This window comes from Lacerta agilis, chromosome 5 (assembly GCF_009819535.1).
Source record: "Lacerta agilis isolate rLacAgi1 chromosome 5, rLacAgi1.pri, whole genome shotgun sequence".
Lineage (NCBI taxonomy): Eukaryota > Metazoa > Chordata > Lepidosauria > Squamata > Lacertidae > Lacerta > Lacerta agilis.
The window spans coordinates 87,349,870-87,369,342 of record NC_046316.1 but is presented as its reverse complement, the minus strand read 5'-3'; the positions used below and the strand labels follow the sequence as shown (position 1 = coordinate 87,369,342).

Genomic DNA, 19,473 nt, shown 5'->3' with positions numbered 1-19,473 from the left:
TGGAGATGTTAATCCATATCTGCACAACCTTGTCTAAATGAAAAAGTTTTACGCAGGTGCTAAACGTGGGTGGCGCTGCGGGTTAAACCACAGAGCCTAGGGCTTGCCGATCAGAAGGTCGGCGGTTCGAATCCCTGTGACGGGGTGAGCTCCCGTTGCTCGGCCCCTGCTCCTGCCAACCTAGCAGTTCGAAAGAACGAAGTGCAAGTAGATAAATAGGTACTGCTCCGGCGGGAAGGTAAACGGCGTTTCCGTGCGCTGCTCTGGTTCGCCAGAAGCGGCTTAGTCATGTTGGCCACATGACCCGGAAGTTGTACGCCGGCTCCCTCGGCCAGTAAAGCGAGATGAGCGCCGCAACCCCAGAATCGTCCGCGACTGGACCTAACGATCCCTTTGCCTTTACACAGAATAGAGTGACGGAGCTTGCCTGATATCAATAGGCAGGGCGTTTCAAAGTGTAGGTGCTGCAACACACACAAAAAAGATTTCTTACAAATGAGGAACAAGTATTACGTGACACCTGTAAGTGCCGGTTCTGCTAATCAAAGCAGTTGAGTGGGGTCAGGTGATCTCAAAGCTAAGCTGGTCCCCAGTTGTTACGGGCTTTATATCCTAACAATAACACCTTGAACTGGTAGAAAATTAGCAACCAGTGCAGTCTCTGAGCACAGGTGTTATATGTTGGCAGGATCTCACTGCTGTCAGTAATTGTGCTGCAGCATTCTGCACTAATCCAACCCAATGCTCCTCCGTAAAAGGAAGCTGGGTCCCCAGGACCCCAAACTCTCCTGCCCTTTTAACTTTGTCAATTCCCCCTCCCTGCCTGTTCCCAGAACATATTCTCCAACACTGCACAGACACTTGTGTGCTTGGGACTCATTCCAGAGAGGTAGCTGTATTAGCCTTGTTACAGCAAACAGAAGGCTTGTGGCGCCTCAAAGGCAAACATATTCATTCTCTCTTCTTATTCTTCTTTTGGTAGCAGCTTCCTTGGAATCAGAGCCTAATTATAGAAAAACAGAATTGAGAGGGATCTCAGGGGTCATGTAGTCCAACCCCCCGCAATGCAGGAATCTCAACTAAAGCATCCATGACAGTTGGCCATCCAACTTCTGCTTACAAACCTCCAAGGAAGGAGAGCCCACCACTTCTCATGGAAGGCTGTTCCACTGTCAAACAGCTCAGAAAGTTCTTCCTGATGTTTTAGTCGGAATCTCCTTTCTTGCAACTTGAATCCAAGTTGGGTCTTACCCTCCAGAGCAGGAGAAAAAGAGATTGCTCCATGTGACAGCCCTTAAGATATTTGAGGATGGCTGTCATATCACCTCTCAGTCTCCTCTTTCCCAGGCTAAACATACCTAGCTCCTTCAACTGTTCCTCATCAAGCTTGGTTTCCAGATCCTTTAACATCTTGGCCACCATCCTCTGCACAATTAATCACTTTATTTCAGGTTTAAGCTCATATAAAACAAAACTAAGACAAACACACACACACACACTGTTAACTCATGATCATCCTCTGCACACATTCCAGCTTGTTGTCAATATCCGCCTTAAATTGTGGTGCCTGGAATGGGACACAGTATTCCAGGTGTGGTCTTACCAAAGTAGAATAGAGTGTACTATTACTTCCCTTGATTTGTACACTTTACTTCTGTTGATGCAGCCTAGAATAGCATTAGCTTTTTTTGCTGCTGCACCACACTGTTGACTCATGTTCTGGTCTACTACGGCCCTGAGATCCTTTTCTCTGTGCATTGGTATAGAGACAGCTGAAACCACAAGTCATTCCCTCCAGCTGCTTCCTTCTTGTAGTTTCCAGCCCTGGCAACAAAACCCCAACACTATCATTGCCTTGCATCCTTGCAGCCTCTCCACCCCCTTACCAAAGATCACTGCTTGCGTCTCATTTCCTCCCCTTGCCGCAAGCGTCTCCCCATTCATTTGCTCTGCAAACGTCTCCCTGCATAGGCTTTTGAGGCAGGGCGTGCGAATAAACAATTTACCCAAACAGTTTGCTTATTTAAAAGAGCACACAAACTTTGGTGTTCAAATAGAATGTCTAATCCCACAAGCCCTGCTCCCACATTCCACCTGGAGGCTTAAAACTGCCATGCTTAAAACCTCCCTCTCTCCCATATTGCCACTCATTCCCCCTTGACTCCCAGCGAGTTCCGCCTGCCCCTCCCCAGTTCCTTCTCTTTCCCTCCCACCCCCACCAGAAGACTAAAACTGTTATATTTACCTGCCCCTGCTCACTTTTCTCCCCACCTCCCAGCATCACACTGTTTTTACAGCCTTACCCTGCCCCTGCCTTTAGAACCTTGGGAAATAGCCAATGAAAACAGACTGATGACACATTACAAATTTATTATACAGTAAGATAAATCATTTATGTGGCAAAGCAGAGCCAGTCCAAGAAATAGAAAGCAGAATTGTTTAAATTAAATTGTAGCGGTGTGTAAAGGTAAAGGGAACCCTGACCATTAGGTCCAGTCGTGTCCGACTCTGGGGTTGCGGCGCTCATCTCGCGTTACTGGCCGAGGGAGCCGGCGTACAGCTTCCGGGTCATGTGGCCAGCATGACAAAGAAGCTTCTGGTGAACCAGAGCAGCGCACAGAAATGCCATTAACCTTCCCGCTGGAGCGGTACCTATTTATCTACTTGCACTTTGACGTGCTTTCGAACTGCTAGGTGGGCAGGAGCAGGGACCAAGCAATGGGAGCTCACCCTGTCGCAGGGATCCGAACCGCTGACCTTCTGATCAGCAAGCCCTAGGCTCTGTGGTTTAACCCACAGCGCCACCCGCATCCCACGGTGTGTACCTGTAGCCAAGTCATATCATATTGAAAATGATCGCACGTACACCCGCAATTAAGTTAAACGTTGCTTATTTGTGTCACTTGTTAATGTTTCTTTGTTGTGAAGAGCAGTGTTGGGAGTCCTGGAAGTAATAATTAGTGCTGACAATGAATGGGGGGGGGGGTCCAGCTACACATATAAAAAAAATGTTTTAAGAAGGCAAACCCAAAATCCAGGAAAAACAGGGACAAAACTGAACAATGATTTTCCAGGGTCAGGTACAATCAGGACTGCAGAGGGAGATGACGGATGACATTTACCACCCCAAACCTTTGGTCCTTGATTCCCTATAATCCACAGGAGGTCTGGAGGGTGGTAACATGAGAACAGGACACTTCAGTGGTGGTTCCCCACTTGTGGAATGCTCTCCTCAGGGAGATTCGCCTGGCACCATCATTACATAAATTTAGATGCCAGGCAAAAATGTTTATTTTCCACCAGGCCTTTGGCTTTCAATTATCTGCGACCTCCTTCAGTGAGTGGGATGTTTTAATCCTGCTTTAAAAGGGGGGGAAGAACCTGTTTTAGATTCTTCTATGTTTTGCTTTATGCTGGTTTTAATGTATGCTCTTTAGTTATTGTTGTAAGATGCTTTGTGTTACATTGGTTTGTTTTTTTTAAGGACCAATACGTTTAATATAGATCAATTCATTGGATGTGGCACGGCAGAACAAGATCTAGAATTTATATCCCAATGTGAAAAGGGATCCTCCTCTCTTTTCTTTGGCTACCCTACTTCCAAATCTGGAGTACTTTGCATCAACAGTGTGGTGTAGTGATTAGTGTGTTGGGCTGAGACTCTGGAATTCCTGGTTCTAGTCGCGACTCAGCTACCCAGAGGGTGACTTTAGGCCAGTCACTGACTCACAACCTAACCGCCCAGGGTTGTTGTGAGGATAAAATGGAGAAGAGGCTTGGGTTCCTTGAAGCGGGAGGGGAAAGGCAGGATATCTGAGCCTTTGGGCTTGCCGATCAGAAGGTCGGCGGTTCGAATCCCCACAACGGGGTGAGCTCCCGTTGCTCTGTCTCAGCTCCTGCCAACCTAGCCGTTCAAAAGCACACCAGTGCAAGTAGATAAATAGGTACCGCTGCGGCGGGAAGGTAAACGGCGTTTCCGTGCACTCTGGCTTCCGTCACGGTGTTCTGTTACACCAGAAGTGGTTTAGTCATGCTGGCCACATGACCCAGAAAGCTGTCTGCGGATAAACGCCGGCTCCCTTAGCCTGAAAGTGAGTTGAGCACCGCAACCCCATAGTCGCCTTTGACTGAACTTAACCGTCCAGGGGTCCTTTACCTTTACCTATAATGTTTTAAAGATACTGTGCAATTTATTACTTCACCTTCTGCAAAGCAACATGTATTTTAAAACCACGGTTTAGCAGCAGAAACTACTATAAGTCTCCCTCTCCCTCTCTTTTTCTCTTTTCTTTAGCCATATAATAAATGAACTGATAGAAACAGAACGGGTTTATGCAGAGGAACTTCAAAGCATAATAGAGGTAAGTTGAGCATTTGCAGAACTGAGGGTGAAGACAGGAGGGAGCTTTCACATACCCTCCAACATTTCTCCGATGAAAATAGGGATGTGCTATTCAATAATAGTAATAACAATATACTATTATCACAGACTAGATTATTACAGATTGTGGGTGTGATGCTTTGCTCATATTCATGGTTGAGCTTTATATGCTAACCATTCCTTTTCTTAATTGACAAAACAGCAGCAGCAGCAACACCCTAACCGATATTTTTACCCTTTTGTTCTCACCATGTGATTCTTATCTCCCTCTTCTCTTAAACAGGGCTATGTATCTGAAATGGACAATCCTGATTTAATTCACTTGATCCCAACGGCAGTGTCAAACAAGAAAGAAGTTCTTTTTGGAAACCTCTCAGAGATTTATGAATTCCACAACAGGTTTGCACACTTCCTGACATGCTGTTCTGTTGGGACCACACATGGGTGCTTTAAAACAGAAGTTGTGGGGCAGCCCACATGGATGCAGTGCCTTTTGTCTGCAGTCTTTGATATGTGATAATTTTGCCTTGCAAACAATCATCTTCCAGCCCCAGTCCCCAGGCTAACTTCTGATCATCCTTGGCTGAAGCTATAGACCAGGCACAGGCAAACTCAGCCCTCCAGATGTTTTGGGGACTACAACTCCCATCATCCCTGACCACTGGTCCTGTTAGCTAGGGATGATGGGAGTTGTAGTCCCAAAACACCTGGAGGGCCGAGTTTGCCTATGCCTGCTGTCATGGCAACCTTGGTGTTGCTGTGAGATAACAGCCGGCTCGTTTCTCGCTTTTGAAAGCATTTTATTGTCCTTGCTAATTACAGAGCTATAAAAACACGTCTGCATTCCATTCCGGCAAACATCCTAACTGTCTTCCGTTTCGCGCCTCTTCCAGCACAATAACCTCCGGGTGCTTCGGAAGTGACGCGTAAATTTCTTCCTCCCTCTCTTGCTCCCCTCCCCCTGTTTATTACTGACGTCAGCACTCCCCCTTTCTTCTGGCGATACCTCTAAGAGAGGGCTGTCATCATCGTCGGACGTATCTGTTGAGATTAATGGGACCGGTTCTCTATACCTCGCCCTCTCCCCCTGCCTGTCTGCTTTGCTGCTTTCCCTCACTGTTCCTCCTCCCACGCTCCTCTCCCGATCCAGGCTTGTCTCCGTGACACCTGCTATAGACCAACCTGGTGCTCTTTGGATGTTTCGGACTACAGTTCCCATCAGTTGTAGCCGGCAGGAGGGGGAGTAGCAGGATAACCCCAAAACATGATGTAGAAGCCTTTATAATATATACAATTGGCTTCTGGTAGATATTTCCCACCTGGCCTGCATCCAAATGGGGGTTTGACACACAAATGCAGAATAACATGAACTTCTTCTCATACCTCTTTTGCTTTTATCTCCATTCCAGAATCTTCCTCAAAGAGCTGGAAAGCTGCATTGAAAACCCAGAGCTTCTTGGTCGGTGTTTTTTAAAAAGAGTAAGTGAATGTCAGTTGCTTAGATAGTTTCATGTGTGAGGCAGGTGTGTGAACTAGGCTTCTACAGCATTTGGTCACTCAGCAGTCAGTGGCCACTAGCCAGATTGTCAGGGCTGGCACAAGGGTGGCCCAGATGTTCTGAGGCGCCACTGGCTGTGTCCCCGTCCCCCCCCCCCCGTCCAGGACATCAACGGGATGCATGGGTGGCGGGTACCGTTGTTGCCCCACCTGTTGCTGTCCACCTGCCATGAGCACAGAGCACAGAATACATCCTGGAGCCCAGCGTTTCAAAAGGCAGTGTGAAACCCCACACTGCTTTTTTTTGTTGCTCCTACTGCGCATGTTGGAGGGATTGGCTCTAATGCAGAACACTGATTGGCAGTAACATCGAAGCACAGTATTGTCGAGTTGGAAGGGACTCTGAAGGTCATCCAGTCCAACCCCGTGTGATGCAGGAATAACATGGCCAGGGCTTTGGTACACCGCATGCATTAACACAGATGACACCAGTGCATTCCTTTTTCTGCGTGGAATGCGTTATATGTTGACGACGACTCTTGTTGCACTGGACTGCAAGAAAGGTCTGTGGATTTCTGTTCTCAACTCTTGTCGTGAAGGGTCCCACTGCTTACACAAAAGGAGCATCAGACAATGTATAAATAGGACTCGCAGGCTGTCTGTCTGGACTTCATATGCAATGTGCTGAAAGACAATCCTCACTTTTGCAGGGAGAAATGTGAGCATTTGTCATCCTGCATCTCCATAAAGGCTGTTTTGCAACATAAATGATTTAACCTAGCTTGTGAAATAAATACAGTGAGGGACGGTAATCTGATCTCCACCACCCCAGCCTTCCACCCCCTGCACTGATCATGATCCTCTCATTTTATTGCAGCTTGATATAAACATGTAGCTAGTGAAGCTTCTCCAGGGATTCATCTTCCTGCCAGAAAGAGTTCCCCCACTTACATTATTGTGTCAGGCAGCTGTTGAAAGAGCAGAGCCAGTTTTTAAAAATGCAAGTTGTCCAATATTAGGAATAAGTTTCATTTGTTGTTGTTTAGTCGTTTAGTCGTGTCCGACTCTTTGTGACTGTTATGTATTGAAGTTCTCACCCTAGGCCACTAGGGGTGTGTGTATATAGTTCATTCTGCTGCAGTTCTCACTCAGGTCCGCAAATGCAGATGAGGGATTGAAAGTGACGTTCTGGGATTGGGTAACTACAGAAAGTTGTTACTGTCGCTTGTAGCTGAGTTCTATATAAGCAGGCTGCTGAGCCCTTCAGTTCAGTTCTGTTCCAGCCTGAGAATAAACAGAGCTGCTTGGAGAATCACTGTGTCGTCTGCTGTGTCCATCCACTATTTAATAGTGACCCCATGGACCAGAGCTAGGCACGCCTGTCTTCCACTGCCTCCCGCAGTTTGGTCAGACTCATGTTGGTAGCTTCGAGAACACTGTCCAACCATCTCATCCTCTGACGTCCCCTTCTCCTTGTGCCCTCCATCTTTCCCAACATCAGGGTCTTTTCTAGGGAGTCTTCTCTTCTCATGAGGTGGCCAAAGTATTGGAGCCTCAGCTTCAGGATCTGTCCTTCCGGTGAGCATTCAGGGCTGATTTCCTTCAGAATGGATAGGTTTGAGGGTTGAGGAGGGGAGGGAAAGGAGGGGAGATGCCAAGAGCCCCCAGAAATCTGGAGCCTGCCAGGCATGTTTGGATAGATCAGTTGGTCGAGCATGAGACTCTTACTCTCAGGGTTATGGGTTCAAGCCCCACGTTGGGCAAAAGATTCCTGCTTGGACAAGGTGACCCTTGTGGTCCCTTCCAACTATGATTCTATGACCACAAGGATGGGGGTGATGAGAATAGCACCCTCTTTGTGCTAGTCCCAAGCATTAGGCAGTCTGCTGGCTTTCGCAGATCCAGAGGCTATTCCCTAGACCAACCTGCTCTTCCCACAGCCTTCTCAGTGATGGCACCCCATATGTGCCGTTCCATTGTCAGAGAGAGGCCCGCCTGGCACCAACACTGTTTTCCTTTCAGTGCCAGGAAAAGGCATTTTTATTCTCTCATACTTTTCAACATATTTTAACGGTGCAACCCTATCTATCTATCTATCTATCTATCTATCTATCTATCTATCTATCATCTATTTATTATCTATCTATCTATCTATCTATCTATCTATCTATCTATCTATCTGGAAGTAAGACTCAGTGAGTTCAGTGGGACTTACTGTATCAGGTATAGGATTGCATCCTCAATGTGCTTTTATTGTTTTAATATGTCACTTTTAAAGTGCGGGGTTTGTTTTGATTTTGTAAACCTCCGCAGAAATGTGGGCATTATTTATTTTAAATTTTAAATGCATAAACAAATTATTAAGTCCAAGGGGAAGACCATGCTGCTCTCCCCCAATCCTGATAAGTTGGCAACCGTATGGAATGATTTTGTCTCCTTACCGTGTAGTCTGGATTCATTTATCTCCTTTCCCCTTTTTTTCTTATTTCCTTCTGCACATTTTGAGAAACTAATAGAAGCCTGTGTGTGTGAGAGAGGGGAGGGGGAATTCTGAAGAACAAACCTCCCTTCCTTTTGTGTGCAAACGGCAAAAAATAAATGCAGAGAATTGCCTGCAACTGTTGTTTCATTGAAGTGAGACAGTTCCAGTGTATTCCTGCTCATTCAGCGGAATATTGACATCCATCCTGCTGTGGATTTCCCCGTTCATCATAGCCAGAGACAAGTGCTTTGCTAGAGACAGAGAAAGGAACAGCATGGCAAGGCTGGACAAAGGCTTGCTCGGACTGGAAACTCCACCACTGCAAAACAATGTTGATTAGGAAGAACAGCTTGCTTTAAAAATAGGGCTCTGCTGCCTTTAACTATATTGTGTCTATTTGTGCAGATGGAGACAAACCCTTTTATGATAGTGCAGGGTGGGCAACCTCCAGCCTAGGGGACTAATTAGGCCTGCCAGACCTCCCCGTTTCGGCCGAGGTAGACACTGCTGGGCCAAAGGGGGGGGGGTTGCAGGCACCCACAAAACCCATGTCCAGTGCTTCTTAAGTGCTGGCAGTTCACTGGCCACCAGGGCTTGCATGGTCCCACAAGGCAAGACACAGTGATAACAGCAAGAACTTTTATTGAACCAGCAGAACTGGACAACAGGGGCAAAGCAACTGCTTATATACATTTCCGAAGGCCTGGGCCACTCCCACTCTCAACGTGATTGGCTGTCTAAACTCCCAAGCTGCGAATCATGACTTAAGAGTTTAAGGGCCAATGGTCGGAGCCCAAATCCTGAAACATTCTGTGATTGGTTATCATGTATTGAACACAGGGGTTCAGATCCTTGGTCCAGACTCAAGCTTAGGCAAACACAGACCACTGGATACAGAGCAGTGCCTTTGCCCCTGACATCATTTTGACCTCAGGTGCTGCGTCAGGAAGATTTTGGGCATCACATGGCAGGACAGAGTTTCCAAACAAAGCCCACATTCCCAGCATGTTTGCACTCCTGTCTCAGTGACATCTACGCTGGCTTGGTCATGTGCACAGAACGGAAGATGGCAGGATCCCCAAAGATGTGCTCTATGGGATGGGAAGCAGGCTTTAGGCCTGTTGGCAGACCAAACCCACATTAGAAAGATGTCTGCATACACGACATGAAGGCTGGCAGCATCAACCCTGCCGTGTGGGAATCCCTTGCAGACGACTGCAGCGCCTGGAGACAGACAGTCAGGTTGCGTATCCACAGCAGTGACCAGAAGAGGAAGGACCACTGGGAGGAGCACAGAGAGAATGAACGCCATGGTGCATCTCTAACAGTGAAACCAGAAGCCTTCATCTGCCCCAGCTGCAACAAAACATCTCTCTCCCTTGTCATCCCCTACAGCCACAGCAGGCAGGTTTGACTTCACCCCCAAAGGGGCACTCCTCCACTGTCTCTGAAGACAGATGGATGCCAACAACAGATTGACATCAGTGTCAAACTTGATGCACGGGGTAGAGCAGACAAGGATCTGACTCGCTGGCTGAATCTAGCTCCCCATCCCTGTGATAGGGATGTTTTTAACATGCTTATGGTTTTAGCAGTTCTTGCTTTTATCTGAGAGTTGCCTTGAGTCCTGTCAGGTGAATTAGGTGTGGTATATACAAACAAACATTATTATTAGATTTTTACGATTGCATTTTTACTTTCGCTGTGAATCGCTTTGGGACTTTTTGCAGTGGGAATTAATATATAAATAGAGCTAAACCCAAACCTTACAATCACCTCCAAGCTAAAAGCCTGCTCAATCCTCTTACCTAGGGAAGGTTTCCTACCTAGCCCTGGGTAGAGCTTCTTCCTGGTCCCATTCTTTAATGTATCTGTGTATGTAAGTACATGTGGTCAGGGCCGTCTTAGGCAGATCCGCCGCCGTGGCGCGGCAATCCCTCCGGCGCCCCCGACATGCCGCCTCTCCGCCTCTGGGGCCACCTCCCTCCCGCGCCACTAGCCCCTATGGATAAGACGGCCCTGCATGTGGTGTTAACATGCACTTCATCTCTCCGAGTGGTGATAAGCTTCAGGGGTGCAGTGCTGGACCATGGCTGGCTTAGAAGGTCTGTTGCTCAGCGAGTAGAGCAATTGTTTGGCACGCAGAAGATCCTTGGTCTGATCCGCAGCATCTTCAAGTAGGGTGGGAGAGACTTGCTGGCTGAAATCCTGGAGAGCCACTACCAATCCGTGTAGGCTAAGGCTTTCCAAACTGGGGTCCGAAAGCTTCATTCAGTTGTTCTGTGGCATGTCCATAAGAACACAATTAAAAACCATACAGCATCTAGCACAGGGCATTGCAATGGCTACAACAGGCAGAAAAATCATTTAGGGGCCCTCCAAGACTTCAGCCGTTTTCAAGTGGTCCATGGTGGGGTGGGGTGGGGTGGATAGTTTGGGAACCACAGTGGTGAGGGCAAAACTGATTTAGATGGACTCAATAGAAGACTGAGACTTTTTCCTGAAGACCTTTGGGGAACTTTCTGCTTTTAAGGAAAGGGCTGCTTTAATTATAACTTTCTGTTTGTTTTTAATAGATTTTACAGATGGATATAGTTTTAATTCTGTCAGTGTTTAATTTTTTAAATAAATGACACCCCCCAATGTATTTAGCAGTTCTTCTTTTTATCTGTAAGCCGCCTTGAGTTGTGAACCACCTTGAGATCTTTGAATGAAGGGCAATATACAAATTAAACAAACAAACAAACAAACAAACAGAGTCCCGTCAGGGAAAAAGACAGGATACAAATAAATAAATGAAATAAGACTGTTCCCTGTGTTCCTTCAGAAGGAGGAAACTTGAGACTTACTGGCATTTTGTAATGCTTGTGTTTACTTAAAAACAGGTTGAGCAGATCATATAACTTTCCCAATGTCCAATCTCTTATCAGATCAACCAGCACCTGAAGATGTTTACAGGACCCAAATCTCTGTGTCTTTTCTCAGTCTCTATCAAAGCTGCAGCCTCTTGTTCCTCTTGCAGAGACCTGGGTCTCCACATCCCCGCAAGGAAGAGGTGTTAGGGTGGCCAGGTGAAAAAGAGGGCTGGCCCCCTGTGCTTTTAACCAGGCAGAGGGCCTTCTTGGTAGTGACGCCCACCATGTGGAACGCCTTCCCATCAGATGTCAAGGAAATAAACAACTATCTGACTTTGAGAAGACATCTGAAGGCAGCCCTGTTTAGGGAAGTTTTTAATGTTTGAAGTTTTATTCTGTTTTTAATGTTCTGTTGAAAGCCACCCAGAGTTGCTGGGGAAACCCAGCCAGATGGGCAGGGTAGAAAATTATTGTTGTTGTTGTTGTTGTTGTTGTTGTTGTTGTTGTTGTTGTTATTATTATTTTGTAAAAATTGAGTTTCAGCTGGTGCCGCTAGGCACAACAAGTTCTACACTACCTGCCCTCCTTTCCATCTGGTCCCCGCCATGTGGAGGGTGGATGAGAAAATCATGCCCATTTTCCAAAATGGATCCCATCTTCTAAAACAGTTTCAGCGTATTTGCTATGCATTGTGGACCATTTGCCTGTCATTTCCCCAACAAATGAGATATTTCCTAGCTAGTAGTCTTCTGAAGTCCTAAAAAGGTAAAGGGACCCCTGACCGTTAGGTGCAGTCGCAGATGACTCTGGGGTTGTGGCGCTCATCTCGCTTTACTGGCCGAGGGAGTCGGCGTACAGCTTCCGGGTCATGTGGCCAGCATGACAAAGCCACTTCTGGCAAACCAGAGCAGCGCACGGAAACGCCGTTTACCTTCCCGCCGGAAGTGCCACCGGCGTCCTATGGGCTCCATTAATCCTCTACTGTGTGTATTAATATAAGAAAGGTTGCTTGTTTGTTTGTATGTTTGTTTTTAATCAAATGAATGTAGGTGGGGAGGAAGCAGCATGTTTTTATGGTGATGTTTTATTGGGGTTTTTACTTTCAGAGATTTTAAATATTAAGTGGTTTACAAATACAAACAAATTAAATACATACATACAACTGATAACATGGCAAATAAAACAGGCTGTGCAAACATTTTCAGCAAACACTAGACATATCCCTGTTCATTAAAGACTCGGGGAATTAAAAGGTCGTAACTAACCAAAAATTGACAACGAAGGAAGTAGATGTGGGGAGAGCAGACCCTGTTCCCTAAAAGGCTTTTTCCTCAGTCAACTGCCTGAGATCTTTGGATGATGCGTGGTACACAAATTTATTAAATAATAAAAATAAACAATAATAGCTATGACACAAGCATAGTGGTGAGGGTACATTTTACAGGGTCCCAGAGATTCCAAGGGACCCAGCTCAGGATTCAATCCTATTACTACAAGGTAAGAAACTGAGTCTACATTGTTGACTGTGCTTGACTATATTCACGGAAACTTATTTCCACGTAATCTGCTTTACAGATCTTGTTATATTTGCTTGAGTCAACCAGGAGTATTAGAGCAGAACAAGCAATGTTCCTTACATTGCTTGTCCCAGGGTGAAGACTCACGAGAATATGCCTGGGCGGTTTGAGATGTACAGATTTGTACTTTTCGTGTGTGACATCATCTCTCAAAACCGCCACCTCCAGGGTTCCTTGTGCAGAGCCAGGAGAGTCGGTAGAAGAGAGGGACAGGCAGTCATTCCAGGGATGCAGCTTGTAGGATCTGCAGAACCCAAATATGTATAATTTGTAGATGTCTATTTCACAAACAAGCTAACGCTTTTTCAGACAACTTTCCATGTGATATCTTGCATCTGAGAAAGAAAGAAAAAAACCTACTTCCGGAAAAGGGCATGAGCTATCCTCACTGGTGTTATTTATACATAAATAAATTCTGCAACTAACATACAGTGAGGTGTGCATAGCTCTATGGGGCAAGGATATTTTTTTCTGTCAAGTGTGTACCTGCAAGAGAAATTAACATTAGGAAGATAATTCATGCTCTTGCTAGAAAGAGCACCAGAAAAGCAAAGCTTTAAAGTTAATAATTTATCAAATGTTTGTACCTGCATTGGTCCAATAGCATTTAAAAAAATAAATCAAAAAAATGACAGGGCCATGCCTTTATTAGGACCAACTAAAAAGGTTGTAAAATAAAGAGCAAGCTTTTCTGGGTCTTCTTTAAGCTGCTCCATAAGCAATAATTGCCTTTGTGTTTAAGTCTAAAAAGCAGTTTCAAAGGAATTAGCACATTGATTTTAGATCGGAAGGTTGGCGGTTTGAATCCCTGCGATGGGGTGAGCTCCCGTTGCTCGGTCCCTGCTCCTGCCAACCTAGCACTTCAAAAGCAGATCAGTATGCAAGTAGATAAATAGGTACTGCTCTGGCGGGAAGGTAGCGGCTTAGTCATGTTGGCCACATGACCCAGAAAAACTGTCTGCAGACAAACATCAGCTCCCTCGGCCAGTAAAATGAGATGAGCGCCACAACCCCAGAGTTGTTCGTGACTGGACTTAACTGTCAGAGGTCCTTTACCTTTACCATTTATCCGAGAAATGCATGCATTGCCTTCTGCTAATTTATTTATCTAGTTATTAAAAGTTGCACCCCACCCTTTCTCCAGGTAATCTCAAGGGTGCCAATAGTACATATGAAAAGGATCTTGGGGTCTTAGCGGGCCACTACTTAATATGAGTCCACAGAGTGATGAAGCAGTAAAAAAGAAAGAAAGAAAGAAAGAAAGAAAGAAAGAAAGAAAGAAAGAAAGAAAGAAAGAACGAACGAACCTCAGGCTATTCTAGGTGAAGTATAATGTCCAGGGAAGTAACAGTAACTCTATTCTGCCTTGGTCAGACCCACACCAGGAAGGAGTACTATGTCCAGTTCTGGGCAGCCCAATTTAAGAAGCATATGGACAAGCTGAAATGTGTGCAGAGAAGGGCGACCAGGAAGATCAAGGGTCTGGAAACCAAGCCTGATGAGGAACGGTTGAAGGAGCTGGGTATTTTTAGCCTGCAAAAGAGGAGACAGAGAGAAATTTTGATATGGAAGATGGAGCAAGCTTGTTTTCTCCTGCTCCGGTGGGTAGGACTCAAACCAATGGCTTCAGTTTAGAAGAAAGGAGATTCCGGCAAAACATAAGAAAGAACTTTCTGACAGTAAGAACCGCGTGACAGTGGAATAGTGACTCTCCTTCCTTGGAGGTTTTTAAGCAGAGGTTGGGTGGCTATCTGTCAGGGAAGCTTTTGTTGAGATTCCTGGATTGCGGGGGGTTGGACTAGATGACCCTTGGGGGTCCCTTCCAGCTCTACAATTCTATGATTCTATCTGCAGAGGAACCGAACCCTCAGGGAAAAAAATCTAGCTGGAAACCTGCAAGCATCAGAATCACAGACATGATCTGGTCTGCATTGCCTTTTGTGTTTGTGGAGCTCCTTGGTTTTATTTTCCTCGTTGCTTTGGTTACTTTTGTGGTCTGTCAGGCATGGAAGAGAACACGATGAGTTATTTAGATTCCTGAAACAAATTTACTATTAATTTTGCATTAAACCAGACCATTAATTTTGATGTGCTGTGTATTTAAAACTCTCGTGCTCTGTCTTTGCCCAGCGAGCAGAAACTGTGCAGCTATTTTTTCTCCACAGAAGGGAAAGAAAAATTAGGGTGGGGTTTTTTGTTTTTTAAAAGCCATTAACGTGGTCCCTCATAAATTGGACAAGGCTATAAATCTCACAGAGGCAACGAGAATTGCTCACTTGTGAAATCCTTACAACTCCTGTGAGGAATAGCCTTTTTTGTTTCTGGCCATCTTCTCTGAAGCATTAAAGGCCGAGGCACGGAGGCATGATCTGCGCCAACCTTCGGCCACAATTCAAGCTTTGTTTCCAGGGCATGAAGAGAGGCCCCGTGCTCATCCCAAAATGTAATTCTCTTCGATTCTCGGGCTCTTCCTGACACAGCACAAAAAATCCAAGCTGAGGGAGACATGTCTGCTCTTGAAAGATGCTTCTTTTCTTGAGGCGCTAAGCTGGCAGAAAAGAGGATGCTGGGTTCTGTTTATATGGCTCCTTTCCCAGAGCGTTTGGTGCCACTTCTCACCAAGGGGGCCTTCTGTCTACTTTGGCACAGATTGTTCCCCATCTGGGGCTGTGAACGACAAACTTGATTTCAGACGGAAATTGAGCACTGCTTTTTGTCCCGAAGCATTCCCAGGGCTTTCTTTGTTGTTGTTGTTGTTCAGTCGTTCAGTCGTGTCCGACTCTTCGTGACCCCATGGACCAGAGCACGCCAGGCACACCTATCCTTCACTGCCTCTCGCAGTTTGGCCAAACTCATGTTAGTAGCTTCGAGAACACTGTCCAACCATCTCATCCTCTGTCGTCCCCTTCTCCTTGTGCCCTCCATCTTTCCCAACATCAGGGTCTTTTCCAGGGAGTCTTCTCTTCTCATGAGGTGGCCAAAGTACTGGAGCCTCAACTTCATGATCTGTCCTTCTAGTGAGCACTCAGGGCTGATTTCTTTGAGAATGGATAGGTTTGATCTTCTTGCAGTCCATGGGACTCTCAAGAGTCTCCTCCAGCACCATAATTCAAAAGCATCAATTCTTCAGCGATCAGCCTTCTTTATGGTCCAGCTCTCACTTCCGTACATTACTACTGGGAAAACCATAGCTTTAACTATACGGACCTTTGTCGGCAAGGTGATGTCTTTGCTTTTTAAGATGCTGTCTAGGTTTGTCATTGCTTTTCTCCCAAGAAGCAGGCGTCTTCTAATTTCGTGACTGCTGTCACCATCTGCAGTGATCGTGGAACCCAAAAAAGTGAAATTTCTCACTGCCTCCATTTCTTCCCCTTCTATTTGCCAGGAGGTGATGGGACCAGTGGCCATGATCTTAGTTTTTTTGATGTTGAGCTTCAGACCATATTTTGCGCTCTCCTCTTTTCACCCAGGGCTTTCTAGGAGTTCTTAAAGTTGGGCCGTACCTTGGTGTGATTCTGGCCTTTGCTGTGATGCTCCTCTTTAGCGAGGTTTAAATATCCGTCCTTTTGGTAGTCCAGTATTATTGGACGAGCGCTTTTTAGCCATTTTGTCCTTTTTTTTACTTACTTTTTCTTGCCGTTTGCTTTTTAACTGCCTTGTATTTTATGGTACTGTAAGGACTCAGCTACATTAGTCAAGAAACAGCTTTTTGAATGTGTCGTAAATATGCAAAATTTAAAAAAATTCTAAGCTTTTCCCTTTTGTTGTAACAATTTAATTTCTGAATTACCTATACTGTTTTTTCTCTGTGTGCAGATCCACCCTAAGTCACTTTGAGAGATTCTTTCTGTAAAGGTTTTTTAATCAAATTTATTGAAATTCCAACTAAACTAAACTAAAAGAGAATAAAAAGCAGTATATCCAACAGGGAAAAAACTATAGAAAAGAAGAAAGTCAAATGCATTAATAAAAATCTTCATATGATTCTCATAAAACACAAAATTATAAATATGTCTATGTAGCGCTCAGGCACCATTTTATCTTAATCTTCACACAAATGTTGTTGTTGTTGTTGGTGATGATGATAGAATGCCTACATCAGAGCAGCTGTGACTGCCTACATCAGAGCAGCTGTTTCCTTTTGAGGCCATATCCACACCACATAGTTAAAGCACTTCTGTTCCTGTTTAACCATCATGACTGCCCCACAATGAATCCTGAGAACTGTAGCTTGTTAAGGGTGCTGAGAGTTGTTAAAAAAAGGTAAAGGACCCCTGACCATTAGGACCAGTCGTGTCCGACTCTGGGGTTGCGACGCTCATCTCGCGTTACTGGCCGAGGGAGCCGGCGTACAGCTTCCAGGTCATGACAAAGCCACTTCTGGTGAACCAGAGCAGCGCATGGAAACGCTGTTTACCTTCCCGCCAGAGCGGTACCTATTTATCTACTTGCACTTTGACATGCTTTTGAACTGCTAGGTTGGCAGGAGCAGGGGCCAAGCAACGGGAGCTCACCCCGTTGCGGGGATTTGAACCGCCGACCTTCTGATCAGCAAGCCCTAGGCTCTGTGGTTTAACCCACAGCGCCACCCGCATCCCGAGTTGTTAGGAGACCCCTATTTCCCGCACATAGATGTGATTCTCAGAGTTCCCAAGAAACAAGGATCGACTGTTAAACCCCTCTGGGTTTTGTTCTCCTTGAGGGGAATAGGGGTAACCGAACAACTCTATAGTGCCAATGGCAAACTACAGTTCCCATTTTGCCAGAAGAAGTGACTGCTGTAGAGGTGCTTTAAATGTGTGCTGCAAATGCAGGCTGATTAAGAATTATTTTGGGTGAACGTGCCGGGAACGTCACCACAAACCTGTTTGGTGTAGTTTGGAAAGTGGCACATAGGCTAGCCAAGATTTCCCCTCAAACAGGCTCTGAAATTGAGATATGAATGTGGTTCAGATCTGAAAGAAGGGGAACCCTTGTTAGCCTTAGCCTTGGATAACACTGGACTTTATAAAGAGAGTTGAGGTCAGGGGATAAGTCATTAGTCTGCTGGAGGGGCCGTGCAGAGGAAGCACATGTTCCTCAGTCTGTTTCCTATTTGTTAACCATGGTTAGAAGGCAGGCAGAATTATGACACACAAACACCCGTTCCTTGCACATTTCATTTGAAATATGAAGTGGTATACAAATCACCTAATTTAATAAATAATTTGGGAAATACGATGTTCAGTTGCTTATTTTTCCGTTAAGTTGTTTAACATTTACTTTCTTTTTGATTCAGAAAGAAGACCTCCAGATATATGAGAAATATTGTCAAAACAAGCCACGGTCGGAAGCTCTCTGGAGACAATGTGGAGACAGCCTCTTCTTTCAGGTATGGGTTGTTTTTATTTATTAAATTTACTAGATGCTGCTTCTTGTTGCAGGCAACTCAGAGAGGCTTACAAACAGACAACCACCCATCCACTAAAGCCAAGAAGAAGAAAAATACATTAAAAGTACACACACACACACACACACACACACAGGCAGTTAGGTCCCAGCAGTCAAGTTTGCCAAAGCTTCTCCTATTTCTGTATTCATTAAGGTCATACTCTTGAACCAAGTGCTTATAAACCCTACAGAGGGAAAGAAGTGCTGAGTGCCTGGGTTCATCTGTCCTTCCCAAGCTCACACACATTCCCTTTTCTCTTATGGAGGTTCCTGCCAAACGACATCTTTATTGATTTGTATGCACAAAGTTTGCAAAGAGATTATATGACGTCTGACATTTATTGAGCATTCATTCTGATTTGTTTCTGAGGTCATGTGATCGTGCAGCAATAAATTGTTATCCCACACTTTAAGTGCACTTTCCTTAGGTCTCCTCTTTTCTTTTTTGGAAAGCGAGTTTCTTGCACAAGAGTGCTGAATCTAACTTAATAACACACCTTAAATGTGCTGGTTTGGGTTAAATCCTACTTGCCAAATTGCCACAGTCTGGAAGAGGCCTGTGTGAAAAGATTTCATCTCATCCTTGTTTGTTTCGGTGAACCTCTGTCCTTCCTACATAGGGACATGCTTTGTTCCACAAGGCTTCTCAGGTTTCAGAAGGAATGTATAGACCCCAAAGCGCACACACCTCAAAACACAATATTTGTCAGGGACCGTGCTGAAGAGGGCTGCACTGAGGAAGAATGATGGGAGCCACCCCCTCCCCCTGCTCCTGAATCTTCCCAGGAGCAGGAGGACAGTATAGATTTGGAACAGTGGTTTGCAGAGGGGCATAGTTCAGAAGGCAGAAGCTGGGAAATACTGGATGGGGAACAGGTAGCGGAAGGGAGAGGGTTAACAGATTCACAGGCTCCGTACAGCATTCACCCCCCTTCTCCAAAGGCACAGAGGGCTCAGAAAGTGTTAGAACAGAAAGCACAGAGGGTACAAGCTCAGATTACAAGACGCAGAAGTGACGTAGATTAATAGGGATGGAGGAGGGAGGAACCGCCATTTCCAGGAGATGTGTTCTTTGTTCTCGCTGTGATTATTAAAGATTCTAACTGGTAAGACGTTCCTTTCATTTGATCTTCTTATCTACTGCCATGGGGGGGAAGAAGCCGGTTCTCCGAAACCTGACAATATTCCTTTCTCCCTCTCCCCCACCCTATATTTTCCACATAGGAATGATTTGTTTTCTACGACCATATG

The 19,473-nt window shown here is 45.5% G+C and overlaps 1 protein-coding gene across 1 annotated transcript in view; it reads left to right on the top strand.

Annotated features, from left to right (window-relative positions):
• MCF2L2 (MCF.2 cell line derived transforming sequence-like 2) overlaps nucleotides 1–19,473 on the top strand; it is a 168,831-nt gene that overhangs the window by 124,277 nt on the left and 25,081 nt on the right. The window contains exons 16-19 of the mRNA XM_033150739.1: nucleotides 4,295–4,361; nucleotides 4,665–4,780; nucleotides 5,791–5,860; nucleotides 18,071–18,163. Of these exons, the coding sequence (XP_033006630.1) occupies nucleotides 4,295–4,361; nucleotides 4,665–4,780; nucleotides 5,791–5,860; nucleotides 18,071–18,163 (346 nt within the window). The remainder of the gene's footprint in view (nucleotides 1–4,294; nucleotides 4,362–4,664; nucleotides 4,781–5,790; nucleotides 5,861–18,070; nucleotides 18,164–19,473) is intronic.